Source organism: Typopeltis vanoorti, chromosome 17 (assembly GCF_054136105.1).
Source record: "Typopeltis vanoorti isolate ZY-2024b chromosome 17, IOZ_Tvanoo_1.0, whole genome shotgun sequence".
Taxonomy (NCBI): Eukaryota; Metazoa; Arthropoda; class Arachnida; order Uropygi; family Thelyphonidae; genus Typopeltis; species Typopeltis vanoorti.
In genome coordinates this window covers 88,226,877-88,241,623 of record NC_143565.1, presented here as the reverse complement: position 1 = coordinate 88,241,623, position 14,747 = coordinate 88,226,877, and the positions used below count along the sequence as shown (strand labels likewise).

Sequence of the window (14,747 nt, the reverse complement as noted above, 5' to 3'; positions counted from 1 at the left end):
AGATTATTTTCTCTTATATTTTTAAAAAATTTGTTTTTATTTCAATAGTCCAGAAACTCAGCTCTAGAAACAACAGTGTAAATTTTTTCAAGCCAAATCAAGGCTTCCAAAACAGGGGGGGGGGGAGTAGTTATCTTGCATGAACATCACTCTCAACTAAGAAGAAGAATCAAATATCGATAACATGGAGAGTTGGTGTTAAAATAAAAGCAAAACCATTTATACATCACAAAGAAACAAAACAATAATTTAAAAAGCATTTTCATTTCTTCTGTTTTCAATTCATTATTACAATAACCTCCATGGAGTCAGTAGACTCAATGTGGGAAGGCTACTTAACTGATCATCATATTGAATCTTGAAGTCATTTACACTCTCTGATTTAACAATGCATTCTGGCAATGTGCTTCACTATCAATGTTAAAAATCTACATGTCACATTTTTTTTCACCACATTTTTACACAATTCCCAGTGATGGTCTCTTATTGTTCTCATCTTACTCTCCATTCTTTTTATAATTCCTTTTGTACTGATTTGGAAAAATCCCTAACTAACCTGAAGGTCTCTATCATATTGCCTCTTTTCCTCCTATCCACCAAACTCTGAAATATACATTCTCTCAACCACTCTGTATAACCGACCCTCCAGATTTCTGATATCACTTTGGTCGTTATTCTCTGGATCCTCTCGAGTGTTTCCACATCACAATGAAAACTGACCAAATTTGCATATAATAGTTCATGTGTGGGCTGACCAATGCATTATACAGAGGCACCACCACTTTATCCTTATATGTCAATATAATGTAGAGTCCTAAAGCAATATAATGTAGAGTCCTTGCGGCACTTCCAATGTGGTCTCAGAACTTTAGTCCACTGTCTCCCATCACCCCAAGATCTCAAATCTCATCCACTTCCTGAAACATCTCTGCCACCAGAGTATGCAGCCTTATATATCTCTGCCCTCCAAAGTGCAGCACCTTGAATTTATTAAGATCAAAACTACAACCCTTCCCCCCACTCATTTATCCAAGCTAAAAGTTTATTCAACTCTTCCTTGTAGAGAAGAACATCAGCAATACTCTGGATATTTCTACCTAACTTTGCACTGTAAGCAAACAGCTGAAGATCACCAGTCAATCTACATGAAATATCATTAACAAATAAGAAACAGTAGGGGCCCAAGAACAGAACTCCGAGGGATGCGCTAGTCACCTTCCTTTTCTGAGACACTGTTCCATCACACACAACTTGCTGTCATTCAGAAAAAACAATCTGTTATCCAATCCCATCTCTGCAGCTTATACATCAATTTGTCATGGGGTAATTATTAAATACCTTTGCAAAGTCCAAGAATATCGCTGTATACGAATCTCCCTTATCCAACATATTTGTCACCTTATCATAAAATCCAAGTAGATTGCTAAAACAAAATATCCTTTACAAACCAATATTGATCATCATTATAAAAAGTCCTATGCCCATCAACCCAATCCTGTATTCTATCTAACTCCTAACCAACCTCTCCAATACCACGACTACAATACAGATATACAGAGTGGTCTATAATTGGAAACTTCTGTCCTGGAACAATGTTTGTGAAGTGGCTATTACTATTTTATCTTCTTTCCACTCTTTAGGAATGTTTTCCTCACAAGACTTTCATTAAATAACCATGTCAAGAGCACAGCTAACTTTTTTGCACCTTCCTTAAAAATACATGGGGATATATCATTCATTTGCATAGCCTTATCATCATCTAAACTTCTATTATTTGTGAAAAGTTTAATTAAATCCTGTCTGCTGTGCCAATTGTATAAATAGTTGGCAAGATTTTAATACTGAAATCTAAGCACACAAATAAGATCCTAGATATATGTAATTTTGCTATGATAATTCTCAATTATTCTCAAGATTCAATCTCAACCTCAACAATAATTAAGTAAATTGAATCATCACACTTCAATATATAAAAAACAGTTTAATGATACTAAAACTAATTAAAGAAATTTACAACATTCTGAACTTTAACCACAACTTAAAATCTAAAAAGATAATTTACTAAATCACATCTTATCTGGTTTTTGAGCTCAAAAACATGCCAGCTAAACAGAACATTCTATTAATTGCAAATAGACCTCTCTTGGGAAAAAGAAAAACAAAAAACAGTTTATTTCTTCAGCAGAAAAAGTTCTCCTGAAAACCACTTTATCTTGTGATAAAGTGTAGATAAATAACTATAAATAACTGTAGATTCCCTATTCTCAGTTAGTGATATTCTCAGTTAGTGATATCTCAGTTAGTGACAATAAAAACTTCAAATTTGAACGCTGTCTAGAGTTCCTTCTTTAATGCCTTCTAGAAAAATCCAACAAAAAACTCTACTTTTATCTTCAATATTCACAATCTTCTTCCTCTTCCTATAAGAAGGATTCCCAAGGAAAAATGATCGAACACTTAAAAATCAACTTACAGTATCTGTCGAAACATCCATTAAATCATTACTGCACTAATGGAACCTTAATATCTGCTAAACATTTCTCTTCCTATATAAGAAACTTCATTTATCAAGTTCCAAAGTTGCTATAAATTTCTTCCAGCACTGTTATTCCAGTTACTTTTCTAACATAACAGCTAAATAACTCTCGAAACATCTTTCTGAAAGACCAAGACTAATGGTACTCTTTCTCACTAGTTCCAAAAACTCTTCCACATCGTTCATATTTGTATCTACCTCATTTACACAGCTCTATCCAGCTGTTTACCAGTTATGTTTTTTCATTCAAGCATGCACAATACTTCCAGTTCTGCTTCAGTTCTTCATGGCACTTTGTCAAGCAGCATGTGAAAGAAGGAACTCAAGATTAAAGAGTGTTGGATTTGCTCATAGGCAAAAAATGGCCATATTCTCTGTCAAGAATATGGCAATTTTACCACCAACTGGTGACATTGATAATGCTGTACTTTCTTGGGAAGTATCTAACTGTATTGATGCTTTAATTAAAACAGGTTACATGCTGAACTACAAAGCTGGAAATTATGATCAACTCAGGAGAACACTATCTTTGGTCCCATGGTATCAGTTACTGAATGGGAAAAATGTCAGCAATGCTTGGGATTCTTGAAAAAGTGCTTAAATGAGGCAGTATCTGAATGTATTCCTAGTGCTCGAAGAATAAAAAGGTTGGGAGTGAAATGGATGTGCAATCTTATTAAGCAAGAGATCCATAAGAAGATCATGTGGAAAGAATATCATAAGAATAAGAACGAGGAGTTACGAAATATTATTATTATTATTTGTGACACCTCCAGGGAGTCCAATACTCATCGAGGGAGGGCACTAACTCTACAACTTTCTACCAACTACACCACCACTAGTATTTTCACAGACAATCACAAACATCCATGCCCATGTCAGGATTCGAACCTGCAACCTTTTGGCTGAAGAGCGGATATGCTAACCACGTGGCCAACAGGCCGGCTCAGGCCAGAAAAGTAACGAGTATTGTGAGGAAAGCTAAATCAGATTATGAAAATAAACTGGCCATGCAAGCTAAAGGCAATCCAAAAGAATTTTATCATTATGTCGCAAGCAAAAGAAAGAAAGAATGAATGTGGAAGAATAACTTTATTGAATGCTGATGGCACTCGAGTGTCAGAAGCTAATGAGATTGTTCAATTAATGAGTGCTCACTTTGCTAAGATATATAAACCAGGTGTATGTAACATGGTGCACAGTGCTACTACTACACTGGATGAAGAGTTAGAAGTTCATGAAAATAAGGTTGAACAGCTGTTGCATAACCTGGATAACAATTTGTCTATAGGGACAGATGGAATATCAGCCCATTTGGTAAAGGAATGTTCAGCCGAATTGGGTATGCCTTTCACATGATTGTATAACATGAGTCTCAGCTCAGGAATGATACTACAGGAATGGAACGAATGTATGATAGTTCCATATTGTACAAGGATAGTGCAAAAACTGATGTGTGTAACTACTGACCTACCAGTATCTTTGGTGTGGTAGTGAAGATCTTAGTGCAGTGTGTAAGAACTCACATACAGCAATGGGCAGACAAACATGCTATACTCTGCAAGGAACAGCATGGGTTTACTAAAGGAAGGTCGTGTTTTAGCAATTTGTTCATATTTTATAACAATGTTACAGTCGAGTTGCATAAAGGGAATGGATACACTTTGATAATGTTGGATTTTTCTAAGGCATTTAATAGGATACAACACGAAAGGTATGCATTAACTGGAGAAAATGGGACTGGAATATAAATTCTTGGATCAGGGGATGATTGACATTCAGATATCAAAAAGGGTATACAGTGGGTGTGAATCTGCCAGATTTAAGGTGACCAGTGGTGTACCTCAAAGTTCAGTCCTTGGTCACTGTTGTTCAATCTATATATTAATGATATTAGGAAAGGTCTAACAGGAAATACGCAACTGTTTGCCGATGTGAAGATAGGCAAGGCAATCAGGAATGCAACTGATATTCAGCAATTACAAAATGATTTGAATAGGCTGGAAATTTGGGCAAACGAAAATGGCTATCAGTTTAATGTTAGCAAGCATAAAGTTATGCACTTTGGCATGATTAGAGTTGCAGCAGCATATTACATTAGCAGGGTTATGCAACATGAAACTGAAGAGGCAAGGGATCTTGGCATATCGATGAATAGGAATTTAAAGTTCAAAGGTTACATAGTCATTCCCATGACTTCTCAACAAATAATGGAGAAGTCATGGGAATATAACAAAGATCTATATTTAAATTTTGTAGATCTGAAAAAAGCATATGACAAGGTGCCAAGAGAGAAGCTATTCAAAACGCTACAGTTGTATGGTGTCAGTGGGGCATTATATCAAGCAATAGACAATATTTAGTCTTTATGTGAGTATTGTGAATTAAGCAGTTAGAATTGAAGGAAGTACAGGAAGATGGTTTGAAGTTAAATCTGTTGTCAGACAAGGATGTACATTATGAAAGAATGTGGAATTAAACCTGATATCAAAATTGGAGATATTAATGTCAGCTCTTTGGTTTATGCAAGTGATGTTATACTTCTAAATAAATCTGCTACAAATCTGCAAGACACCCTGACTACATTGAATAACTGTTGCAACAGATATGGTATGAAGGTCAGCAATAACAAGACAAAGCCAATGAAAATAGGCAGAAGCAATGAAAATATCAACTGTATTTTGAATGGAGAACCTATAGAACAAAACATTTCAGCTACTTCGGCACGATTTTTATTGAAGATGGTAAATTAAATATGGAAATAGACAATCGAATCAACAAAGCTGGTATGGTAGGAAGTCAACTGAATAAATTTATATGGAATAAGAGAGAAATTAGCCAAAACACTAAATTATCTATATACAAGACAGTGTTTAAAACACTTGACCAAAGACTAGAGACTGCAGATATGATAGTCCTAAGAAAGATTAGGGACGTGCACAGATGGCATCAATGGCAATATCATATTTAAAATGAGGATTGGAAATAACTTGACGTTGTTAGCAGAGCTAATCTTAGGTGGTACAGTCATTTAAACAGAATGAGAGAAGAAAAATTAGCAAAACAAGTGTTCTCTGCCAGGTTGGCAGGAAAATGACACAGAGGAAGACCAAGATATAGGTGGATTGATATGGTAAAAAGTGCCTTAGAAGATAGAAATATAAGATCTGAATGTTGGAGCCTTGACAGGTAACAGATTGATTTGATGGAAAATTGTAGATAGGAAGTTAGTAATGATGTAAATTTTTCATGTAGTACTATCATATCCTGTACACCCCTTAAGGGTAAATGTCAGGAATTTGATGATGATAAAGATCACATAGCAAAAGTTGAAAATACAACTCAGAGGATAATTGCAATGTTGAAGCAAACCTTGACATGTAAGGATAAGGAAGTAATTCTGCTTCTTTACAAGGCCTTGATAAGACCACACCCGGATTATCGCATGCAGATTTGGTCTCCAAGGTTCCAAGGGGATAAAGAGGCTGTGGAAAGGGTGCAAAAAAAAGTTATAAAGATAATATACTTTTGAATGTGTTTTATAGGATATCAACTGATGAAATTTTTCATTAAACAGAAGGTGAGGAGAGAACACTGGGGCATCCATGGAAGTTAAGTTTGTTCACAGTCAAGAAAGGGGTAAGAGCTAAGTTTTTCTCCCAGAGAGCAGTGAGTGAGTGGAATAATTTGCCCTTAGGGGTAGTGAGTGCATCTAGTGTGAATGAATTTAAGGGAAGGTATCACAGCTGGTTTGGGTGATTTCAGCCTCCCTTGAGGTCTCAGATAATAATAATATCTGTGTACCTGTGCTTGAATAGAGCCACATGCAAGCTGACCTGCAGTGTGATTAATTGTTTTGCTGTTATAACCAAAAATATGTCTTCATGCTCCATAGCAGAGTGAGAGCGAACTCTTAGCAAACTGCAGGAATATATTCCATTGGTTTGAGACGTCGCCCAGAGCCTGGATATAGCACTATGTGAGATTCCAAATTGTCTGGCAATATCAGCAATTCTGCAGCCTTCTTGAGGTGTTCCAATAATTCTTCCCCACATGAAATCATTTAGATGATGTCCTTGAGGCATTAGAAGACATCCAAGTTTGCAACTTTATTCCTTCACGAAAAGGGCTTACTTCAAACACAATTAACTTAGCACAGCCTTTTATCCTGAGGAGTGCTACCATGTGATTCGAAAATTTGAATGTGTACCTGCTTTCTACTCGAAATTGTCACTTATACAAATTGCCACAAGCTGATTCATCCAAATTTGTGGTTGTAATCTTCAGAAATAGTGTCTGTTCTTAGGATTAGGACGCCAACGTATATTGAAAATGCAATCACTCACTCACAGCAATAAACGTTTATAATCTTTCATGGGTAGGATTGACATAAAACATACAGTATAATAAAATATAACAGCAAAAGAAAGAATATATAAAGAGGACAATAGTTAATATTTAGGATTTAATTATTATTACTCACCTTCTATTGATTTGTTACTACCAATACATTGAGCAACTTCTTCCCTGTAATGTAAATCAGCATGTAAGCTAAAAATATGCAATTCGGAATATACAGAAGTTATTTCATGATGAAAGAAATCCACTATATAAATACAATATTGAGGTAAATTCTACTAACAATATTTTTAAGAATTTAAAAAGGAAAATGATGGATAAAAAACTGTAAAGCAAAACAAGTTTAACAATAAGCAGCATTTTATATGCCACACGAAATCGCATCTTTTTCATCATCATCATCATCAAATTCCTGATATATACCCTCAAGAGGTGTACAGGATATGATAGTACTACATGTAAAATTTAAAATTTTTGGGTGTTTAAGGGTCAAAGCTATATAACTGAGAGGAGACCTCCACACAGCCTTTAAAGGAATACAGAGAACTGACCAAGGCTTCTGATCTAATGTCTAATCCTAACCCTGTTAGGTATCTACCTGGATACTGATTGAACGAGGATGGGCTGGCAATTTGGAATTTAGCCGACCAAACTGTATTCTTATTGGCTTAAACCAAAATTTCAAATGATGGTACCACATGAGAGAATCACATCTTTTTGTATTATATTAATGGATACTTCCTTTTATGGATTTAAACAAAATGGCCAGATCTCATACAGTCTTTTCTGATCATCCTACTCCCCCCATTCTATTTATTTTATCTTTCTATAATACAAAAATATTTATTAAATCACAATTCTGCAGCTGTCTGTGAAGGTGATGTCACCTACTGGCAAAGTAGCAAACTTAATCAAGGACTCTGTATTTTCAAGAAATAAAAAAAGTAGGCTTGGGGTGGGAGATAAAAATTCAAGAGTAAACTTTTAAAGATAAAGCTTTTGATTAATTTTTATTATTAGAGAAACGTATTCTAAAAGTTAACCTTATATCTTAAAACTCAAACTCTAGAAAATATAAGTCAAAAATTTCCTGTTAATATACTGGATATTGTTTAAGTAATAATTCTTGGAATACAAAGCATAATGCTGAAAAGGAACCCTTCTCTTAAATTCTTAGACCTAATGACCAAAAGTCAAGACTAGCTACCAGCATCCATAAAAGAAGTCCCTCTTTACACAAAAGTCTAACATCTTCCACTAATTTTTTGTATATTTTGGTGTGTTTTATTACGATGTTTATATCGTATTACTGGCTGATGATGGCTGAAATACTATATGTATTAAACCTATGTTTAATTCAATGGGTTTTCATGTCATTAAACCTAATTATGTACTTAAGGACAAATATTTGTAGAATCATGGAAATATAACAAGGATTCATATTTCAGTTTTATATATCTGAAAAAGACAAAATGCCAAGCAAAAAGTAATACAGTGCCAAGTGAAAACTAGTTCAAAATCCTACAGTTATGTGGTGTAAGTAGAGGGCTTAAGGGTCAAAGCTGTATAACTGAGAGGAAACCTCCACATAGCCTTTAAAGGAATGCAGAGAACCGACCAGGGCTTCTGACCTAATGTCCAATCCTCACCTTCTTGTGGTGCACCCTATTGGGTATCTACCTGGATACTGAAAGAACGAGGATGGGCTGGCAATTTGGGATATAGACGACCAAAATGTATTCCTATTGGTTAAACCAAAATACAAAATGATAGTACAACATGACAAAATTTCATGCCTGCTGGGGCATGGCCTGGTTAAACAAATCCCCGGTTGTTTTTGCCGGGGGACCAGGGCGAACGGCGAAAAGTCAGCTACTGGAACAAATCTGAAAACACACACCAACTCAACATCACCAGAGTTAAAGATCGGTACTATCAACATAAGAAGCCTGAATGGCAAAGAAATGGAGCTAGCGGAGGAATAAGATAAGTACCAAAACGACATAATAGGGGTGACTGAAACAAAAAAGACAAAATCTGGTGAGATCTGTCTGAGCAATAAATACAAAATGTTATATTCAGACAATGATAATCAAGGAAAAGGAGTAGCCATAGTATTCAACACAAAATACGAGGCTCATCTTCTTGAATGGCAGGCAGTGTCAAGTAGAGTGATTTGGGCAAATATCAGAATGGGGAACTGAACAATGAGACTTATTTGCACCCATGGTCCCACAGAAAGTTCTACTAAGGTTCTACTAAGGTAGAAGTGGAGGAATTTTTTGACGCTTTAGAGAAAGTTACTGACACAATGAAAAAGGAAAAGTTGGTCCTTGTTGGGGATCTAAATAGCAGAGTAGGAAGTGATTGTCAGACATACAAAAATGTTTTGGGAAAATTTGAAGAAAAGAGCAAAGCTAATAATAATGGCATATACCTGTTGGATTTCTCCTCAGTACATGGTCTGGTTATTACTAAACACCATGTTCTGTTCCAACATAAAAATGTGCACAAATTCACATGGAGAGAAGAGGCAAGGAATAAAAAAAGTCTCATTGACTATGTTATTGTTGATAGTAATGTTTTCTCCCTGGTGCAGGACACCAGAGTGTACAGACGATTTGAAATTGGAAGTGATCACTATTTAGTCTTGAGCAGGATAAAATTGAATTTCATATTGAAAAGAATAACATGTAAGAAAGTTTTAAAGCGAATAAAAGTTGAGCAGCTCTCAGTTGTGAACTGTAGACTAAAATACATAAGATTATTGAAAAGAAAATGAAAGAGTTTGAGAACAGGAATCAAACCTTGGAGATTCAGTGGCAAACTCTGAAGAAAACATTGATTAATTCTGCCAGAGAGGCATGTGGTGAGGTTGTGTGCAAGGATAAAAAAATCAGAACTCCCTGGTGGACACAGGAAGTTAAAGAGGCAGTGAAGGAAAAGAAGAAAGCATATCAAAAGTTCCTGGCAAATAAGTCAGCTTGTGCTCTTACAGAATACAGAGACAAATGTAGGAAAGTTAAACAGTGTGTAAAACTAGCTAAACAAAAGTCATTGGAGGACTTTGGCAAGAACATAGAAAATAAATATCAAGAAGGTGGCAAAATATTCTGGAGGTTGTTGAAGATGCTCAGGAATGGAGGAAAGAGTGCTGTAAAAGGAGTTAGAGATGATAAAGGTGACGTGAAAACGGGAGAAAAAGATATCCTTGACGTATGGAGCAATTATTCTGAAAATTTGCTAAATGAAACAAGCATTGATAGCACAGTGATAAAAATCACTGATCAGGCATGCAGTCAGGAATACATATACATACTTAAAGTAGAAAAAGCATTCTGAACTATGCAGTGGCTGCACTGCATAGTTCAGAATGCCTGGACAGAGGGACGAATTCCAGACGATTGGAGTAGAGCTCTTATAGTACCTATATATAAAAAGGGAAATAAAACTGAATGTGAGAATTACAGAGGTATATCCCTACTGAGTGTTCCTGGTAAGATACATGCAAGTATACTTCAGAAACAGTTGAGAAGAATTGTGGAAGAAAAGCTTGGTGAAGAACAAGCTGGATTCAGGTCAAATAGAGGCTGTCAGGATCAGATCTTCACTTTACGACAAATAGTAAAGAAATCACGGGAATACAACAAAGATCTGTATTTAAGTTTTGTCAATTTGGAAAAGGCATATTACAAGGTGCCAAGAGAGAAGCTATTCAATACGCTACAGTTATATGGTGTCAATGGGGCATTATATCAAGCAATACTTAGTTTTTATTTGAATTGTAGGAAATGAAGAATGGAAGGAAGTACAGGAAGATGGTTTAATGTTAAACCTGGTGTGAGACAAGGATGTACATTATCCCCACTGTTATTCATTATCTATATGGATCACATTATGAAGGAAAGTGGTATTAAACATGATATCAAAATTGGAGATGTTAATGTCAGCTCTATGATATGTAGTACTATCATATCCTGTACACTCCTTGAGGGTACATGTAAGGAATTTGATGATGATGATGAAGTAGGGTATTATACTGAACAAATCCTCTGCAAGATTCTCTGACTAAACTCAATAACTGTTGTGATAGATGTGGTATGAGGGTCAGCAATAAAAAGACAAAGTAATGAAAATAGGCACAAGCATTGAAAATGTCAACTGTGTTGAATGGGGAACCTGTGGAACAAGTAAAACATTTCAGCTACTTAGGAACGATTTTTAGTGAAGATGGTAAATTAAATATGGAAATAGACAACAGAATCAACAAAGCTGGTATGGTAGGAAGTCAATTGAATAAATTCATATGGAATAAGAGAGAAATTAGTCGGAAAACTAAATTAGCTGTATGCAAGACAGTGTTCAAACCAGTTTTAACTTATGGATCTGAGAACTGGGTCAGAAGAAGTAAAACACTTGACCAAAGAGTAGAGACCGCTGATATGAGAGTTCTGAGAAAGATTAGAGGTGTGAACAGATGGCATCAATGGCAATATCATATTAAAAACGATTATATTAGGAAAGAACTTGAAATTGTCAGCATCCAGGAGTGCGTTAGCAGAGCTAATCTCAGGTGGTATGATCACTTAAACAGAATGGGCGAGGAAAGATTAGCAAAACAAATGTTCTCTGCCAGGTTGGCAGGAAAACGACCCAGAGGAAGACAAAGATATAGGTAGATTGATACAATAAAAAGTGCCTTAGAAGATAGAAATATAAGATTTGATAATGTTGGAGTCATGACAAGTAACAGACTGATTTGGAGCAAAATTGTACATAGGAAGTTAGTAATGATGTAAATTTTTCATGTAGTACTATCATATCCTGTACACCCCTTGAGGATACATGGCAGGAATTTGATGATGATGAACCTGATATCAAAATTGGAAATGTTAATCTCAACTCTTTACTTTATGTGGATGATGTTATACTTCTAAATAAATCCAGTACAAGTCTGGAAGATTCTCTAACTAAACTGAATAACTGTTGTAACAGATATGGTTTGAATGTCAGCAATAACAAGACAAAGACAATGAAAATAGGCAAAAGCATTGAAAATATCAACTACATTGTGAATGGAGAACCTATAGAACAAGTAAAACATTTCAGCTACTGGCACATTTTTAGTGAAGATGGCAAATTAAATATGGAAATAGACAACAGAATCAACAAAGCTGGTGTAGTGGGAAGTCAACTGAATAAATTTATATGGAATAAGGGAGAAATTCGTCAAAAACACTAAATTAACTGTATACAAGACAGTGTTCAAGCCAATTTTAACTTATTAATGTGAGAGCTGGGTTAGAAATAAAACACTTGACCACAGAGTAGAGACTGCAGATATGAGAGTCCTGAGAAAGATTAGTGAAGTGAATAGATGGCATCAATGGCAGTATCATATTAAAAATGAGGATATTAGGAAAGAAATTGACATTATTAGCATCCAGGAGCATGTTAGCAGAGCTAATCTCAGCTGTTATGGTCACTTAAACAGAATTGGAGAGGAAGGATTAGCAAAACAAGAGTTCTCTGCCAGATTGGCAGGAAAAAGACCCAGAAGAAGACCAGGAAAAAAGTGCATTGATTCAATTAAAAAATGCCTTAGAAGACAGAAATATAAGATTTGATAATTATTGGAAGTTTTTTCACTTTGTTATCATCATTTATTTATAATTTTACAATTATAAATAGGGAAACCAATCAAAACAAATAAGTAGTCTGTGTACACTAAGATAGGACTTGGAGGTTGTTATGACGTGAAGCAAAACCAGGCTTATCTGTCATATGCTAATTGACTGTTTTCTGATGCAGAGAGTTGGGGGAAAAAAACGGGGAGAATATTGCTGATGTATTTTCCAATATGAAGTTTGGCGTCTGCCGCTTTTTCTTTTTCCATCTGTAGGGGCACAGAGGACCACAGCATCAAAGGGTACAGAGGATGAGTGTCTAAGTTGGTGGCCGAGCCATTTCATTTGGTTTCGGATCAAAAACACACTTAAATGAAAATCTCTGAACAGTGCTTGGAGCATTTTAACAAGAATAAAACTGATTTTGTTTTAAAAATAAACTGCCTTAAATGCTGCAGTAATTTTGTTTATATGTTGATACTGCGTTGTCCAGCTTAACTTTTGTGCATACATATTATTTATGAATTTTTTTCACTCATTATGTATTGCTGTAGGGCACCGTGTATATTTGTGTAACCTTTCTTGACAATATTTGTGCTACTATAACCTTTAACCTTGTGTTTTGCTGTGCCCTCTGCAGCAATTCTGTTTCTATGTAGATGCTTGCTTTGTGGAACCAAATTTTTGTAAAGGCATATTGTTTACAATTTTCTTTAACTGCTTATGTATAGTTGTAACTAGTATAGCATAGTATGACCTTTAGTTTTTGTGCCAAATAAACTATAAACCAAACCATCCAGCACCATTATCCCATCCCTGTAGTGGTTCTCAGTAAGATTCAAAATACCCTCTACAGCTGCAATCACCTCTTGATTCGAAGAAAAACACTGACCAACGAGGAAAAATTTTAGTTTTGGGGAGAGACAGAAGTCAGAGGAAGCCAAATCTGGGAAATAGGGTGGGTGTTCCAACAATTCATAGTGCACATCCCTTAATTTTCCCATTGCCAAAACACCTTTGTGGGCAGGTGCATTGTCCTGATGAAAGATGATTTTTTTCCTCTGCAAACCTGGTCGTTTCTCACGAATTTTTTTGTCTAGTCTGGTTAAAAGATTGGAATAATATTCCCTGGTTACTGTTTTACCCTTTTCAAGATAATTAATAAACAAAATGCCTTTAGCATCCCAAAACACTGATGCCATGACCTTTCCTGCTGATGGAACCGATTTTATCTTTGGCGCTGAACAACCAGCTTCTGTCCACTGTTTTGACTGCTGTTTGGATTCTGGTGTGTAATGATGAATCCAAGTCTCATTCACAGTAATAAATTGACACACAAAATCAGTTTTATTCTTGTTAATATGTGCCAAGCACTGTTCAGAGATTTTCATGCGAGAACATTTCTGATCTGCTGTGAGCAAGTGCGGCACCCATCTTGCACAAAGTTATCATGCACTTCATATCATATTGTGCTCTTGTTCAATGATTTCTGGTGTTATTAGCTTTTTGGACATCCTTCACGTGGATCATCTTCAATGTCAGTACGGCCACTTTTAACTCGGAGGCCCATTTCTTAATTGTCAGAAACGAAGGAGATGAGTGCCCATAAACTTTTATGAACTTCAAATGAATTTCTTTTGGCATTAAACCTTCTTTTGCAAAGAATTTTATAACTGCACGATACTCAATTTTATCCATTTCAAGGGATATAGACAATACTTTTTCTTCAGAGAGCTGTATAAAAAAAAACTACTTGATAGAATGACTTGCAATTTCACATGGATGCTTATGACAGATGTACCAACCCAGAAAAAAAAATCTTGCCGATAGTGTTGCCATGTATGGTCGAGGCCAAGAACATTTCAGACCACCTTCGTACTTCTAAAACAGTTTTTAGATACATATTCTAACTTGTTACAGTTGTAACACCTAGAGTAAACTTTTTTACATGTTACATTAAGCCTGATGATGATAATATATAGTTTAATGATATATGTGATACTACGACATGACAATGCTAAATAATTAAGTTTATAACTAGCTTCCTATCAACAAGCTTCTTCTAAATAAATAAATTTAATTCCAAAATAAATAAACTTAATTCCCTGGTTGGAGAACCAACCAGGGCTTCTGACCTAATGTCCAATCTTCACCTTCTCGTGGTGCACCCTGTTGGGTATCTACTTTGATACTGAACGAACGAGGATGGGCTGGCAATTTGGGAT

At 35.6% G+C, this 14,747-nt stretch overlaps 1 protein-coding gene across 1 annotated transcript in view; it reads right to left on the bottom strand.

Moving 5' to 3' along the window:
• LOC150097610 (transcriptional adapter 2-beta-like) overlaps positions 1 to 14,747 on the bottom strand; it is a 226,707-nt gene that overhangs the window by 129,690 nt on the left and 82,270 nt on the right. Inside the window, exon 5 of the mRNA XM_090406959.1 lies at positions 7,020 to 7,063. Within this exon, the coding sequence (XP_090263085.1) occupies positions 7,020 to 7,063 (44 nt within the window). The remainder of the gene's footprint in view (positions 1 to 7,019; positions 7,064 to 14,747) is intronic.